The sequence below is a fragment of the Lepisma saccharinum genome, chromosome 30, assembly GCF_977018435.1.
Source record: "Lepisma saccharinum chromosome 30, izLepSacc3.1, whole genome shotgun sequence".
In the NCBI taxonomy this organism is placed as follows: Eukaryota; Metazoa; Arthropoda; class Insecta; order Zygentoma; family Lepismatidae; genus Lepisma; species Lepisma saccharinum.
This window is the reverse complement of record NC_139258.1, coordinates 40,399,819-40,418,361: the sequence shown is the minus strand read 5'-3', so window position 1 is coordinate 40,418,361 and position 18,543 is coordinate 40,399,819. Positions and strand designations below refer to the sequence as shown.

At 38.0% G+C, this 18,543-nt stretch overlaps 1 protein-coding gene across 3 annotated transcripts in view; it reads left to right on the top strand.

Moving 5' to 3' along the window:
- Positions 1 to 18,543, top strand: part of LOC145981701 (techylectin-5A-like) — a 268,003-nt gene that overhangs the window by 245,907 nt on the left and 3,553 nt on the right. For 2 of the 3 annotated variants that reach the window (XM_083115102.1, XM_083115100.1), the window contains 2 exons: positions 5,828 to 5,992; positions 7,612 to 7,733. In XM_083115102.1, the coding sequence (XP_082971228.1) occupies positions 5,828 to 5,992; positions 7,612 to 7,733 (287 nt within the window). The remainder of the gene's footprint in view (positions 1 to 5,827; positions 5,993 to 7,611; positions 7,734 to 18,543) is intronic. The other variant, XM_083115101.1, reaches the window with a different exon arrangement.

Sequence of the window (18,543 nt, the reverse complement as noted above, 5' to 3'; positions counted from 1 at the left end):
AAATATTTTTACACAGGGGCGACTCAAAACATAGATTGCTTCTAACTGGCACAGACCTTTTCCAAAATACCAAAACAGCTGGTACGAGACAACAGCAATTTTATATGTGTGTTTCGTCAAGACCATACTAACCTTAAACACATACATGATGAGTATGTAGGTGGGGACTTGAGCTATAACGATTTTTCTAAGTTTTGTGGTAGGTGCTGGAACCAGGACAGCTACGGGTTTGTCACAATCGATATGACAAGGAAGCCCAATAGTGGTAAATATAGGAGTAAAATCAACAATTTTCTAGACGTAGAGACGTATATAAACTACCATGAAACGACCAATCGTTGACGATCTAAAATTAAGAGACTATCTTGTAAAACGAATCAAGGGATGGAAATCAGAGAACCGAGGTTTTTATGAACAACACAAGCGCACAGAACAGCCTATTATTGATGCTATTGGTGAACTAGGTAAAGATATCAAGACTATTAAAGAGCAGAACCAAAATTTGATCACAGAGCTTGTACCGGTAGCTGCTCGAAACATATTAGATTATCCAATCACCCCACTTTCTAGTATTCATACACCTAGTCCTGTTCGTCCTCGAAGAATCGAAGCTAGTCGGGATCCTATTGAATTGGGCCTTCTTGCTCAAAAATATTTAAGCACACCTAAAGACAACAAATATGAGGTCTTCGGTTTATATGCTGACACAGAGCGTGACGGTAGCATCATACATAAAATTGGCAATTTTAGGGTAACATTTATGGGCGATGATCTGATTGTATATTCAGAATCTCATCTTGGAGAAAGAGGTGGTTTTGTTAAGTATCCTGGAACACCTGGATTGTGGGAACTGATGACTCGTAAACGGCCTGACAACTATACAGATCAAGTCTATGAGTACTACAAAGAAATACTAATAAAATCGGATGCCCTGTACCAAAACAACGACCCTACACAAAAAAGAGTCAAGTCTAGCAGTGGAGCAAAATACAACAACTTAATAAAGCCCATGTGGTCACAGATCAAGACAGGTAGCGAAATCAAAGAGTACAGCACCCTGCCTAAAGAATTTGTCTGGGTTGACGATGTAAGAAAACTAATAGATAGGCTGCTGGTAATAGCTGGCGAAGAAAATGCCGGTAACCACAATTTTTACAACGAAAAAGTCGGAATTATGGATATGATAGCCACCAAATTGTCTAATTTTATAGTCAACGACACTAAGGGGATTGGTTACCTTATAAAAATTATTAATACTCTACCGCATAAATTTTGGAATATCTCTGAGGGTCGGGGGCTGGTTAATGACATCATAAACAAGCTGCCATTTGAGCTACACATACCAGGCTATCAGTATTGTGGTCCCGGTACCAAACTAGACCATAGACTAAACAGAGGGGACCCTGGTGTTAATCCCCTAGACGCTGCTTGTAGAGACCATGACATAGCATACAACACACATACCGATCTTGACAAGCGACATGTGGCAGACAGAAAATTAGAAGAGGCTGTATTCGGGAGATTAGTAAGCAAAAAATGCTTCTTTGAGTGAGAGAATAGCAGCGTTGGGGACCACCATAGCTATGAACACCAATCAAAAACTAGGGTGGGTGTTGTAAAATACTCTATACAGACTAAATAAACTGGCCCACTAATATATAATATATAATAAACCTACAATGAAAGCCAAGGGTGTTATGTATCAGATACCATATGCGGGTCTCAAATCACTTGGGACTATCGATAGTCTTCTAACCAAAAAGCAGCATACGAAAAAAAGCTCTTGTCTTGCCAAGGGGCACGGTATGAAATTCTTACTTACTACACCCCGATTAAAAAAATTGCAGCATTCCAGAAAAAAATCGCATATAGGGGGCTTCATATTTAGTATCCCGGCTATCTTAGCAGCACTAGGAGCAGTTGGTAGCTTAGCAGGGGGATCAGCTGCCATAGCAAAAACAGTAATAGATGCCAGAAAGAATAAGGCAGAATTAGATGAGCTGAAGCGCCATAATCTGGCCATAGAGAGACAAGGCAAAGGTCTTAAAAAAGTCATGATTAAGTTTAAAAAAACAAGTGCCGCGTACCAACCAAGAAATCGAAGCTTTAATCAAACCACTGGGCATCAAAAATTTTAGAGATGTATACATGTCCTATTCTTTACCAAGACAACGGCTCAAAAAAAGAGTGTGGCATAGTCAATTTGGATAGCTACAAAAATCAGGGCACACGCTGGATCTGCTATCTTAAATATTCAAACAATGAGGCATTTGTGTTCGATTCGTTTGGGGGGATTCCACCTAATAATATAGTAAAATATCTAAAATCTCATAATCTGTATTACAATGACGATCGTATTCAAAATTTTGAAGATATTAATTGTGGACATCTGTGTTTATCTATTCTTAGATATCTGTCCCAAATAAATAAACCATCAATTGAAGATTTTCAAAAGGCCCTGTGGTATCTAAAACATCATGGGCATATTCCATCTGACCAGCCAGAATTCAATCTTAAAACTCAAACTACATGATGATATAGTATACCCCAAAACAATAGCTCTCAGAGCATTCTACGGCATGTACTTGATCCCTAATATTACACACCATAACAACACAATCACAGTTGGGGACCAAAAGATTGTCATCACTCCAGGGCAGTATAATCTGTCCACTCTAAATGCTCAGTTACCCAGAGGTGTAGTGTTAAGTCAAAATTCTGTCACTCACAGGGTAGAGATTGTGTCTGCTACAGAGACAGTAGATCTGGGTACTATAAGAGAGCTGTTAGGCTTTGAGAACAACACAAAACTTGAACCAGCCATCAAACACACTGCTATTAATATACCTAAATTCTTAGCCATAGAGACTTTGAATATTCACTGTAATGTGGCCGAGGGTATGATCACCAAATCGGATGGCATAGGCACTCACAAACAAACTGGCATCATCGCAACATTCAAACCTAACTCTGAATTTATGGAGCCAATCATCTACACTCCATCACCAACATTATATTTTACGGTGTGCCATAATAGAATCGACTACATTGAGTTGGTGGTCACTAACGAAAAATAAGAATTAGTTGATTTTGCCGGAGCCACAACAACCGCCATCATAGAGATTAATATATAAATAAAATATATACTAAAAACTGGAACATATCGAGAGTTACGAGCTACAGTCGTTCCCCCCGAACCGTAGGACCTTTGCCAATTTGAATCAGCCCAACACAGAGATTGAGGTTGACCTTGACGTAGGGGATGGCTTTATACACCCCCACAGAGCAGACCTATATATCAAGTTTGATGTTGTAAAGCTCGATGGTACAGATTATCCGGCTAACTCAAATATAAGACTAGTAGACAATTTTGTACCGCATCTGTTTTCTCAAATCGAGATCAGAAAGCATGTTGTTGTCATAAACAGAGTATACTATCCTGGTATTACATCTACAGCTTTGGCCACACTGAACTTATCCAAGACCGAGGCTTCTTACTACAAAATAGGTGGATTTGAGGCTGGTGATAAAATATTAACCAAGGGCCACACTGTATTGTTCCCGATGCGCCTGTTACCTGGATTCTTCTCAGATTACAAAGACATTATGTGGAAGGGTGATTTAAGAATCACATTTCGAAGAGCCGCCAATGATAATAATGATTTGATGCGGTACAGTACATTAAATTCTACTGGTGCAGCTCTGCCCAATACCCTACCTGACGAAGACAAATGTCTTATTCAGACTATGGAGCTAAGAATTCCAGTAGTTGAATATGAAGCCAGTTATGCTCTTAAATACAAAGCAGATATACAAAAAAATCCACAGGTGCTTTACAATTTTATACATATCATTGTGTCCAGAAACCTGCTACTGGTAGCTATTATGAATTTGATGCTACAAACTCATTCTCCAGTATACAATATGACATGCCAGATTTTGTGGTGGTGCTGTTTCAAACTGGTCGAGACAACAATCAGCAACAAAATTCAAGTAAGTTCGATAACTGTAACATTGTAACATCAAGAACATATATCTTGAAAACGGCAGAAACGAGGTGTTTCCAAGAGAAAATTATAATTTAGACATGTCCAAGGATGATTTTCTTAAATTATACGAGGCCTACACAGCATACAAAAGAGTCACTACTGGCAATACCGACATGTATTACTCACCCGATGAATTCAAAGCACAGAGACCTATGTTTGTCATCAACATCTCAAAACGCAAACATGTTGTGGTTAATGACAGGACAAATATTAAAATTATCTGTGAATTCCATGATACACCACCTGCCGACACCATATGTAGTGTTATTCTTATAGGTCAGAAATCATATATTTATGATATAAGAAACGAGAGAGTCACAGAGCAATTTTAGAAGACCTCTGCACAATGCATTGTTTTAGTATTAGATATATGAGTTGAGCCTGGTGCCCAATTAAAATATTCGGGTTAACATATTAATACTCTGAACAAGTATTTAAGCATATATTACAGTGTACTACTGTGTAAGCAAAAGGGCTATATTTTTAGCAGGCTTATAGACAACAGACTGACAGATGCAGCTTTTGTACACATGGCCAAATCAGTCTGTTGAGGGTTCTTCGTTTGTACACTAGAATTCGGGATTCTTTGGATTTTGACAGTGTAGCACACTTGGGCAATAGGCTTATATGGACAACTTGTTATAGTTTTAAGTGTAGCCAAATTAGTCTGTTAATGGATCTTCATTTGTATACTAGAATTCAGGATTCTTTGGATTTGACAGTGTAGCACACTTGAGGCAATTCACTCATATGGGCATCTTGACATAGTTTTAAGTATAGCCAAATCGGTCTGTTAATCATATGAACTCTTCATTTGTACGATTTTTTTGTCCTCATCCTATGGTATTTGCTACTACTGTCACTTATCAAATCCCAGAAGCACTGATGGTATTTGGATGGTAGAGCATCTTCTGCAATGGTTTTATACTTTGGCGCTTCGAAAACTGAATTATGAACCTCAGATTTACGAAATCACATGCCGTGTCTTTCGATACGAAGGCTTGGTCTAGATTCCGGTAACAGGCAGTGTTACTAGCTGTGGAGAACTCGTACTTATTGCCGTTTCGTTGTCGACATGACGTGACACGTAATTTCGAAGAACACGTTGTTTATATTTTCGAAAAACACACTGCTTATTATAATCCAATGTGACGACACGAAATTTCTTTGCGTACCTTTATTCTTTTTCAGAATTCATATTATGCAAAAATTCAGCGTAAGATTAATTATCTTAATTTTTTAATATCTTTTGGAGCCCAAATACAACTCTCGTTTAATATTTTCACAAAATCTGACAAGGTTTATACATCTCAATCTGCCTACCTACAGTGCAGCGATAATTTCGAGTAATGAAGGAAGACCAAAGAACGTGTCTTAAAATGCAATTAGGTAGAGTTGTTTAATTAATTATCATTAATTATTTTGTATCAAATAAGTAAATACATCAGTTACATATTTTATTTTTCACCAAGATTTCATCGTACTAATGTTTTCTAACGAAACTGTTGGTAGTACACTTCCCTTCTATGCTGTCACATCATACATGTTTGCAATTTTCTCTACTGTTTGCAAACACATACACAGATGCATTCCAAGAAAGCTGTTTGAAACGGTTCTTATGTTTTTGGTATATTATTTCAACTATATCAATAGACGCTCCACTTAATTTGAAGGGAGCTTTCGAATTCATAACAGCACCATGAAAAGAAATTATCTGGTTCATAAATTGGCAATAAATTTCATTAGTCACTACAGCTTTTAAATGAATTCTCTTCTAGGTCTGGAATATTTGTTCATGATAACAAACAATGTTCATTCGTCTCTCCGTGTTGATCTGCAAGATTTCGAAGAGAATAAGAGATATGCTTTCTACAAAGACTTCTCCATCAGGGGGGAGGATCAGAAATACAGATTAAAGATTAATGATTACTTTGGCGATGCGGGTAGGTCAAACATTTTGTGTGTTTTTGTGTGCGGGTGTATGTGTGTGTGTAACGCTCCTTAATCGTTAAGTTTTTCTTTATCGGAAATTAAACGCCATTATCTCATTTACAATATTTACAAATCTGGTTTTATTTAAATGCACCATAGAAAAATTTCTGAATCAGGATCTCTATTAGAGTAAAGTGTGGTGTCCTGTCTCTGGAATGTTTTACACGAGAGTCTAACTCTAAGGTGGGGCTTTGTCGAAAACAATGGACGTCGCCACAGAACTGCGCTGTGGGGACGTGCAGCAGCTAAGTTCCACGCCTAGATGCCTCACCCCCGATGGTGTAGTGCAGTGGTTCCCAAAGTGTGCGCCGTAGCTGGCTTATAGGGGCGTTGCGAAATGTTCCAATATTTTCACTGAAATAACAGTGATTGTTATAATTATGATTGTACAAATATGTGCTTTTTTAAAACTTCATACTAAATAATACAAATCTTGAAATACTAAGGGTGCCATGAAACAACGTTTCGTTCTTTCCCCAGTGACCGATTACGTTAAGTGGGCAAATTTTGTTCTAGCAGCCGACTATACCTGGTTCAAATCCTGACTTGGACCTCGCTGTTCCTTTTGACTGTCCCATCATCAATTTAATCTAATCACTGCTAATCATCATTCTCACCGTTTCAATTAGCCAAAAGTGGCACGAGAGTGATGCTAAAATATGATTGTTTTGTGCCGATACCACCTGGATAATGATGTATGTAATCATTAATCCCGGTTTCGATCCCCGTTGGAACCACTATTCACAGTGGTTTGGATCCCGCTTTAAACTGTAGGTTCAGTCTCGATTAGTCTATCTAACCATAAACAAAGTTTGCGAAACTGGTAGGAACTGACAGTGTGAGAATTAACGAGAGGGATGCCGGGGATTTCCCCCCCAAAAGAATTTTATCCCCGGCAAAGAAAATTATTTTTATCCCTGCCAGGGATAAAATGTAATTGGAAGCATACAGTATACCATTTCTTAACTATGTAACAAGCACAACTGAAAAATCATTCATGTTCATCAATGATTCATTTATCAAAGTACGTAGCCTTGTTGAATTAATGAAGGACATCATTCTACAACTGAAGCAATCTCACCGAGCCGAGAGCTTATATTTTGCATCCATTAAAGTGTTCACAAGAAACTTGTAAGTAGGTTAGGTGTACGGTAAGTTTGAACTTGGCAATAGAAATGTGGTTACGTTTTCGGTGTTATTAGTTCGAGAGTTCTTGTTTTGCATGAGTTTGGGTTTCCTTACGATGTTTCTAAATTACATGTAAATGTTCTACAATATTTAATGACTGGTTAGAAGCAATGTTCTAAGGTACTTACATCCGCAAGGCAATAGTTTAGTTTACTGACTGGTAACATAAATACAAATTTGCATAGCATGAAAAAAGCTACCTCCTAAAATGAAACTACAAGTACGTCACTAAGTGGGCATCCTCCACCCCTCCCCCCAAAGCACAATGGGAACTGATTCTCAGTTGTCCTTGTCTCACCCACGACGAATCTTCACTTGTTTAGAATTTTTTTTTTAAATAAAAGTATTTGAAATGATGAAAGATTTTTTTCCGTTCGTTCAGGCGACTCCATGACCTACTCCAACGACCAGAGTTTCTCAACAAAAGATGAAGACAACGACCAAGACGGCGGGAGCTGCGCCGTCACGTATTCAGGTGCATGGTGGTATAAAAAATGTCATCAAGTAAGTATTACATACATTTGAATTAAGCTTGCAACTTGGAAATTTAATTCAGTAAATAAAATAATTTATCCAAACAAGGTGGATTGATTTAAATCAGTTTTTTTTCTTTTTTTAACAAAACACTCATTTCAATCACTTTAAATAAATAATTTGTAGAATAATGCACATAAGGATTTTGCAGATATCAGAATCACTTTTGGTGAAAGTACATTAATCTCGTAATCATTTAATGGTGTTTATTAGGCTCTAAGAAAGGAAACAAAACATATGTATTGATTAGGTGAAGCGCATACGAAAGGAAATGTAATATGTAAACACACTTAAATTCTCTTGATTTAAAATTCAATAATTTTTATAGGCAAAAGAAGCAAATATCTTGTGCAGAATAATATACAAAATACTAATCATGTTTAACCGTAAATAGTGTCATTATCATTAAACTGTAAGTAAACATGGCAGCTGATATCTTGCAAACTACTATCATTAAAAAAATCCAAAATTGAACTACAAAGACTTTAAAAAATATTTAAAATTACAATTATAGAGTACATCCACAATGTTCTATTTTCACTGGAAGAAACATTAGTAAAAATATGTATTATAGTTTCATTAACACACTCAAGAAATATTTCCATAGTAGATTCACGTATATAGTACCAGAAACAGAAAAAGGAATGTTTATCTATACAGTATGTTCTTATTTGCTTTAATCAAACTGTTCAAATATATTACAGAGCTGTTTACTAGAAAAAGTATTTCTACGAAAGAAACACATAGGGGAAGGTGGGGCAGAATGGGTTACTTAAGCTTTACGCCAATAAAACGATGTTAAGAAATGCATAAATAATCTTATTTCTGGCACAACATCATTGTGTAGTATTCTAATAACAACATACTACTGAAACATTAAGTGGTTGCCCGTATGTGAGGCAAAATGAGATGATTGTTAATACTCGTTGTAATTATTGGAATATAGTTGTAAACAAACATACAGAATGTAAAACAGAATTAATATGATGATTATGAATTATTAAGCCTATGATAGATCCATTACAACAGCTTCATGTAGCATTAGCCCTATTCACATAGTCCACAAATGTGCACTGTCTCATCATCCTTACTGTCTACACCTGCACAAGAATTATGAGCCCACTTATAGCACATGCTGCAGCTAATCCACCCTTCATTTAATCTAACATATAAAAATGGATGTATGTGTTTATGTGTGTATATGCGTATGTGTGTATGTTTGTTCCGGCATAACTCTCGAACGCCTGGAGCGATTTTAACCAAACTTGGTACACGTATCACTTGCAATCTCGAAAGAAATACTCTGGAGGTAAGACACCCCTGGCACCCCTGGGGTGGGGGTGGGTAGGGGGTGACATGTAAAAATCATTGAAAACGAACAATATTAGTGTGGAATCCATAGTTTTCGGGGTCGCTAAGATGAACAGTGACACTCCTAATGCAGTTCCACTTCAAGTTCATCACCTTTCGGGATGGGGGTGAGAGGGGGTGAAAATTAAAATGTCAAAAATGACCAAGATTAAAGTGCGCGTCAAATCTCCTGCATATGGCCTTGAACGGCTGAACAGCACCGGCAAATTACAGACGTGCGGCGTTGCCTAGTTCAGAACCTGTTTCACCTTGCTCAACAACGCTGTCTCTTTTCCGTGTGAGATTTCGACATGGCACCGCTGCAGTGCGCTGCTATTGACTGTCGCCATATGCAGGAGATTTGACGCGCATGAATCCATAGTCTTTGGAGTCGCTAAGTTAATTGGTGACAATAACGATGACCAAACTTGGCACACATATTACTTACAATCAGTAATGAAATACTGTGGGGATAAGACACCCCTAACACTCCTAGGGGTGGGAGTGGCAATGGGGTGACATGTAAAAATTATCGAATATGACTGATATTAGTGTGGAATCCACAGTTTTCGGGGTCGCTAAGATGAATAGTGACACTACCAATGTCGTTCAACTCCAAAACACCCCTGGCAGCCCCTAGGGGTGGAGGTGGAAAGGGGTGACATGTAAAAATAATCGAAAACGACCGATATTGGTGTGGAATCTACAGTTTTCGGGGTCGCTAAAATGAATAGTGACTCTCCAAATGCCGTTCAACTCCTATGCACCCTTGGCACCCCTAGGGGTGGGGTGGGAAGTAGGTGACATGTAAAACAACCGACAATAGTGTAGAGTACATAGTTTTCGGGGTCGATAATATGAACAGGGACACTCCAAATGCCGTTCAACTCCAAGACACCTCTGGCAACCCTAGGGTTTGGGGTTACATGTAAAAAGACCGATATTAGTGTTGAAACCATAATTTTCGGGGCCGTTGAGATGGTGGAACTAAAAATGTTGTTCATAAATTGTTGTTAAATTTATATTGTAGTGAATTTGTAAAAGATATTACTTTATGATTTGTATACTGTAGTTATGCTTCTAAATACCCGTAAATAAAATTAGTTACATTTTACGCTATAATAATAATTCATTAAACACCCCGGCAACGCCGGGTAATCAGCTAGTGCACAGCAGTACCAACACTGTGCATCATCTTTGTCCTCACTGTCACTTGAGGGAGGATTCCATTTTGAAGTGGTAGTAGGCCTATCCCTATCAGAACCCCTTGATTTCTTCATAGGCCTAACTGCAGAGTGACTGGTGACTTGTGTGCGTCTCATACTTAGGCCTGCCTTGTGAGAACCTTGACTTCTCATCTCCGAAGCAGCTTTTAACTCAAGCCTTGTAAGGACTAAATATTAAAATGGATGTGTGTCCATGCCTACGCTGTTTCGTCCTTCCCATTTAGCCACTTTTTGGGATAGGTAGGACTTGCTCTGGGGAACAGATCGAGAAACTACGTACTAGGCGTATCCTGTTCTCCTTCAGAAGCTGCAGGCAAAGGTGGGGCTGTGATTAGAATTGGCCTATCTGATGTAGACGGCTCCGTGTGTTAAAGATGCTCCTCAGCACTGGTTGATGGTTCTTGTCAGAGGCCCACAGTATTTTCAATGTTCTTATCACGTGGGGGCGAAATGTCAGTTGTTTCAGCTGGCAAGAAGTCATGATCTTGAAACACAGTACGATCTGCGGGCCACACACGTTAAATATATTTTCGGCAGTGAGGCCATGTTCCTCAACTACTTCTACCAGGAGATCAAAAAACTTACCTACTGTTGCCTTGTTAAAACCTGCAGATGTAGCTTCTGGTTTCCTTAAATACAGTTCTGGATGCCTTTTCTGAAAGCCAAAGAACCAGTCACGGCCTGCCAATTCTTCTTCATTATTAAATTGGTGATCCTGCCCATTTCTATTTGCTAACTGGAAAGCCAATATCCATAAATATAGACAGACATAGGATTAGTAGGCTCAAATCAATTTGCAGCTGTAGCTACAAATTAATTAAGCCGTAGCTAGGCGTACAATTTTTAACTGTAGCTATATAAATAGAAGATTAATTTTCAGTCTCAATACAGAACAGTTATGCCTGATATATAGGCCTATATATAGCGATATGCAGATATGGTATTCGGCTCAATATAGGCTATATACAGCGTATATGTCCCTACATAAACATTCTACCCCACCCCACTTTGCCCCAAACTTTTTATTTACAATTCCACCCAACCCCGCTTTTCTCCACCTGTTGCCATTCAGATTTTTTTTGTTTTGTATACTGCAATGCATTATAACTTCAAATAAATTGCATTACCCCGATTGCGCAGTGGTCGCCTTGTAATCAAGGGGTCCCTGGTTCGATACCCTGTGGAGGCACAAGTGGTTCGGATCCCACTTTAAACTGTAGGTCCATCCCGATTAACCTTACTGTCCATAAAGTGGACTTAAAACACCAAATCAATCAACCAATGAAGCTTTGACTGTATGTAAATATGTTTGATCTTTAGAGTAGAAGATGCCGATGTAAATACACCTACCTTTACTTCGGAACAATATGAATATTGTAAAATGAATGCGAATATATTCCACTGCTGCACAGTACCACCCAAACAACTCACAGGTAATAGCGTTTCACTGGTAGCGTGACCTGTCGGATGATAGGACATAGTTCGAAAAGTCGACGATAGATTTCAGCACCATACGACCTCAGAAATAGAGGTACCACGGTCTGCCCCACTACCCCACTCTGCCCCACCTTCCCCTATCTATATGTATTATCCCAAAAACCATTCCAGAAATTTTAAACGTGTTTCTTTTAAATAAAAAAATACATTTAAACCAAAAAATCTCATTTTTTTAAATATCATCAAATATGATTTTTTTAATTAAAAATCATAATTTTTGTCCCCCCCTGTATCGAATTAAAAAATGATGAAACTTGTGTGCTACAAAGTATCGTAGCGTTACTACCATAAAATCTGATATGATTAACAAGTGTATACTTGAGGTCATTCAAATTAAAAATTAAATTATTCTGTGCTAATTGACAAGGTTAAGCTTAAAATTAATACACACTTTGAGTTTTTTATATCATGTTTATAAATAAGTTTTGTCTCACACCGTGGCTGTGCGGTCCAAGGCGTCTGGCTTTTGGGTCGGGCTACGGGACGCACGCAGTCTCGAGTCACATGAGGAAGCTAATAACTTTTCTCCTGAGATCTCGGACAGTATATGTGACCGGTAGCCACCCACCATCTTGAGGAAATTGAGGGAACTACGAATGAGTAGCGTAACCCTGTTATGGATATCTACAAAATGACTGGGTGTTCGGGGTGCTGACCACACGTCACCCCGTCACTGGCCGGATGATCGCCCGCCTCGCCTCTGCTGAGGCAACTGGGAGTGAGGCCGACAGTCGGTAGGTAGGCCTTGGCCCGCAAGGGTCGTTGCGCCACGCGGGTTATAAATAAGTTTTGGAGCATATTGAAAATACTTTAATGATGAAGAAACACGTAGGTTGAGACACACACACGTACACACGCGTACAAACGATCGGAAATCGAATACCTGAGTGTATTACGTGTAACACAGGAAGGTAAGCACGATTTTAACAAGAATGGATCAAAATCTGGATTACACGATTTACAAAAATATGTTTCTTTGGTAGAACTAAATATTATCCAATGCATGACAATCAAACCTCTACATTCCAAATGTTCCCATTTCTTGCGACCCTTGCACTTCACAAGACTGGAAACTGCTTCAATATTACTGCAACAAAAATAACATTCTTCCATGGGTTTGTTTTCACTGAAACTATGGACGACATCGGATCGTAAGAAAACCCCCGTTCTTAGATTATAAGAATGTTGCTTCCGATCCATGTCTTATTTAAAGTATTCAGAAGATAACTTCCACATATTCACGAATGCTGGCTGATGGTCACCATAATTGTTGCTGTTAGGTTATTAAATTAGCAACAAACACAAAATATTTAAATTATTTTCATAAATATAAGACTGAATTAACTTAGGAGTTCCATGTATTATGCTATATCCCATAATAATCAAATATTTTTAAACAGTAACAGTGATAATTAAATATCATTCTTCTTATCAAAGATGTTTATCCTTATAATATTAATTGTAAATAATCCGTCACATGGGGACGAATTCAAATATCTCAAATCCAATTGGGACCGAATTCATTAAACCCGAATTTATGTATGTTTTTTCCTGTAAGTCAATTGCTTCCGTGTCTAGTTGCACGTTCTAAAGATAATGAATGAATTCTGTGTAAGCAAGGTGGATTGATTTAAATCAGGTTGATTAAAATCGCGATTTAAATCTGGTTATTTTTTCATAATAAATCACTGATTTAAATTTTAATAACTTTAAATAAATATCTTATAATTATAATAATAATAACAATAAATTTCTTTATTAAGCGGGCGAGGTTCAGCCTATAGACTGCTCTACCACCTAACCCTTGTCAATGTAATGTTACATATGTAATAAACTGCATGTGGAGCAGTGAGCTACAAGTAAAATAATACATATATACTTGTAAGAGATACACAAAATTAAATGAATACACAAAGTGATTAACTACAAATACAAAAGACGAAATAATAAGTAATAATAAAAGACAAAAGTAATACATAATAATAAAAATACAATTTCATGTACAAACTTGATACCTTCAATATGTGCCGCGACTCTGCCATTGTTCCATTGTATAACAGTATATCTTTTACTTTACCTCTGAAATATACGGGGTTCTTTATCCATGCAATGTTTGCAGGCAATGCATTCCATGCTTTGGGGCCCGAAAAGGAGAAATATGATTTGTATGCCCTGGTAGAATGATGGGGTAAATCGAAATTGTTCCGCTTGCGGGTAGCATATTCATGGATATCCCAACGAGAATGCATTTTTTTGAACAGATACTGCTGTTTACCTTCTGCTAATATACCGCGGACGAAACAGAGATAGTGCATTTTCCTTCTGTTTGCCATAGTAAGAACCTGATTGTTATTTAAAATCTGAAGAATATGATCGGATCTTTTTAGTTGAAAAATGTTGAAAATTTTGCACCATTTGTATTTTTGCACTGAGCTTTTGCGAGAGTTGAGGGCCGTAAATATTATCACAATAGTCAAAGAATTGGTATATTAATGCTTGGATGAGTCTTAGTTTGCATTCAACAGGGAGGAGGTCACGGAAACGATTTAGACTTCTGAGTGTTCCGTAAGCTTAACATGTTCTGACCAATCTATTGTTTCGTCAAAGACTAGACCAAGATTTTTGGCAGTGTTACTCCTGACAATAGGCAAATTGTTTATTTTGAGATGTATGTTAATGTTTTTCATTAACGACCTTGAATAATTAGATCCAATGATCATGAAAGTGGATTTTTCCGGATTGATTTTAAGACTGTTAGATTCACACCAGTTATTGACGATGTTCAAGTCGGAGTTCAGTGACCGCAGGTCCAATGAAGACCTGAAAAGTATAACTGGGTATCATCTGCGTAAAAATGTGGAGTGAGGAATTTTATGGATTGCTTAAAATCTGCAGTATAATGGGTAAACAGGAGATGGCTTAGTATCGATCCCTGCTTTTAGCATTATAGGCTGAGATACGTGAGACGGTGATTTATGCAATATGACCCTTTGACGCCTGTTAAACAAATACGATCGAAACCAGTTTATATAAGGATTTTTTGGATATCAGAATCACTATTGGTGAAAGTACATTAATCTAGTAATAATTTGATAGTGTTTATTAGGCTCTAAGAAAGGAAACAACATATATGTAGTGATGGAGTGAAGCTCATACGAAAGGAAATGAAATATGTAAACCGTAAACATACTTACATTTATCTTGATTTAAATTTCAATAATTTTTATAGGCAAAAATAGCAAACATTTTGTGAAGAATAATATACAAATTACTAATGTTTAACCGTAAATTGGTTAATTATTATTAAACTGTGAATAAAAAAGGCAGCAGATACTTTGCAAACTATGATTAAAGAAAAATCCAAAATTGAGCTACAAAATACATTTTTTGAAGTTACAATATAGAGTACATCCAAAATGTTTTATTTTCACTGCAAGAAAATGTACTGAAATTATGTATCATAGCTTCATTAACACACTGAACAAACATTTCCATGGTAGGTTTATATAGGGTGTTTCTAAAGTCCGTTTTCAACGCGTAGGAGGTGATTCTACAAGTGAAAATAAACACAGAAGTTCACGTGACGAAATGCCAAAAACGGCATCCATTCGGATTTATTGAAGTGGGAAATAGTGCGAAAATTATGTTTAGAAGGAAATAGTGGCACAACGGTCAACCAAATGACCGCTGTGAAGGGCGTTAGAAAAGCACATGGCTGATGTGTGAAGTTGATGCGCAAGGGATTCCCCAAAGGAAGCGAATGGATCTGTTGAAGTCATGTGGGTAGGGAAGGGTTTTATGGAGTGATTAGCATGGGAGACCCGGGCGATGTAATGTGGGCGATGTTTTTGGTCGCGATGTTGTGTTGTCGGTATTTGTACGTACCCACATGCAGAAAGGCCGAAGCGTGACCTTGACTTTGGCGTTTACCGCCAGGGGCGCTAACACAGTAGTTTTCTTCCGGCAGCAAAGCACCGGTCGCTGTCATTCGTGCTTCACATACTGCGATATCAGCATCACCGCCCATCACGTTACCATCACACGTTTGCGATTGAATACGTACGAGTGGAAGGACGTGAACTTTGCGAATTGGGCAAACCTCGCAATAGGCACTGCTAGGTGTTATCGATAGGCACGGCCCATCGTGTACAGTGCACTTGTGTTCGTCGTCTACGGGTTGGCAGATATCCAGCAATAGGGATGGCTGCATACACCGCAGAGGAGCAGGCAGACCTGCATCTGATTTATGGCTAGACATGAAGTAATAGCCATGCAGCACGGCGTTTGTATGAGAACGTTTTCTAAATAGGAGGCTGCCGTCGCACACCTTCTTTCAAAGAGCCATACTCGACTTCGGGAAACAGGATCAGTGCTACCACGCCGTCGAAAAATTGGAAGACCACAAAGTGTGCTCACAGATCAGTTTGTGGATGCGGTGTTAAATGTTGTCAGGGATCGTCCTGACACCAGTACGCGCGCTGTAGCCAGTGCCCACAACACCTCCCATGTTAATGTGTGGAGCGTCCTCAGGGACGGCGCCAGGGGTGGGCACGGGTGGGCAAGCGCCCACCCAAAAATTCCTGTGCCCACCCGATTGCCCACCCAATCAAATTCAATAAGTTCATACACTTGGAGATATATGGATGATTCGATAAATAAGTGTACGTATTCTGGTGTTCATAACATGTATATTTTACTCGTGAATATTATCTATGCTATTCACATATTATCAACCCATAAAAAGTCAATTTTGTCATTAGAAAGTGAAAGTAAATACTACAGCTATTGAAACAAAAACTGTGATCGAATAAATACTTCCATGATTAAAAGCAGTTAGCAGGCTTAGGAGGCTCAAAATTATGCAGGGTACGATCAAGATTAGATCAGAATTTAGGTTGAACTTGACGACTGCAGCTCCGAGCCTCCACATACGTATATAAATCCCGGCCTGGGTATGGTTAAAATAATCTCAAAATAAACAAATAGAAACATCATCTTAGCGTTACTTCCTCCTGCAACACAATACATTATTTTGAATTTTAATTATTATTAGAATAATTTAATCAAGAAGACTTAGATGGGCAGGACATGTGACACGAATGGCAGAGGAAAGAATAGTTTACAGGATTTTTGTTGGGAAACCTGATGGTAAGAGACCAGTAGGAAGGCCAAGGCGAGGATGGAGGGATAACGTTGAGATGGACCTAAAAGAAATCTGCAAGGATAGGAAAGATTGGATTGATCTTGCCCAAAATAGAGACAGATGGAAGGCTTCTGTTGCTGCAGCCAGAAACCTGCGGGTTTAAGTATGATAGAGAGCACAATATAGTTTTAATTAGCTCTGCATCAAAATTCCAGAAGCGTCCCTTTTTTATTTCATTACAATTTTTATATACTTGTTATCTTCAAATATCAATATGGTATGCGAAATATCAACTTTATATTTATTCTGCTAATAAAAGGAATCGCAATAATCACTACAATACTGAAGTGAATATATTTTAATAAACCAGTTATGTATGGAAAAAGCTATAGAATTATTCAATTGATAATGAGTGGCTTATCCTATTTAGAAATCCTCGTCCCACACATAAATTTTGCCATATGAATCAGCCGAAAATGGCAACAGAATTTGTAGATACAGCTTAAGTAAAGAAAAAAAAATGTCACGAAGTATCTAGAGACGATTTTGTTAGTTTGTTTTTAAGCCCACTTTTATGCTCAGATAGGCTACTCGGGACTAAACATACAGTTTAACGTGTAGTTCGAACCAATGTGCATTGTGCTTCCACCAGAGGAGGCGGGGGAGTCGAACACAGGACTTCTTCATTATAATGCGACAGCGTTATGCCTTGGGGGAAAAATATACAGAAAGAACTCGCACCAAACGTGGAATTTTATCATCACAGAAGATGCGTCCATTTTAGGAGGGTGATTGCCTGAGACAAATATTTGAGACTTTCGGAAAACATCATTGTTCACGGAATTAGCTGCCTTGATCCACTAATGAAACACTGTGCAATGGAAACTACCATCTCAACTTTCTAAGAGGTATGAACTAATGCAACTCCATTTTTGGAAGAGTACGTTGTGGTTGATTTCTTATAATTAAAGTCATTTCTCTGCTAATTTTAATAATGACGACGATAATGTTCAATGGTGATTACATTAAAGTAACGAAGGGGCGAAAACAAACACATGCTGACACTCAAAATATAAGCCCTCATAAATTATTACTTTGACAGTGGTTCCAGGCGCCAGGGACTCGTTGCCCTGATAGAATAAAGTTTCCAGGGTATGCTGCACAGGATAGAGGTTGACATTCTAGTGTGTTCGAAATGGTCACGCCATTCAACCCAAGTCATCTATGAAAAATAGATCAATTATTACTGGCACGGTGATCAACTTCGATGAATTCATTGTGTCCTAAATCATTTTGTTACCTAAAAAAATATGTTCATGTAACCATACGTGAGTGGCTTCTCCCGCATTAGTAACATGACAGTTCAGAAAATGAAGTTCAGAAACTTAGCTAATAATCTCTTCAATTCTGAACAGAGTTTTCGATCTTACTTGTTTGTGAGTGATATTCTGTAAAAATAGCCTTTGATTAGCCTAGGAATACTTCATGGACAATGAACAAAGAATTTGTTTTCCGTGTGTGTTTTAAATCATTCCTAATAAAACGTTCATTTTAATACAAACAT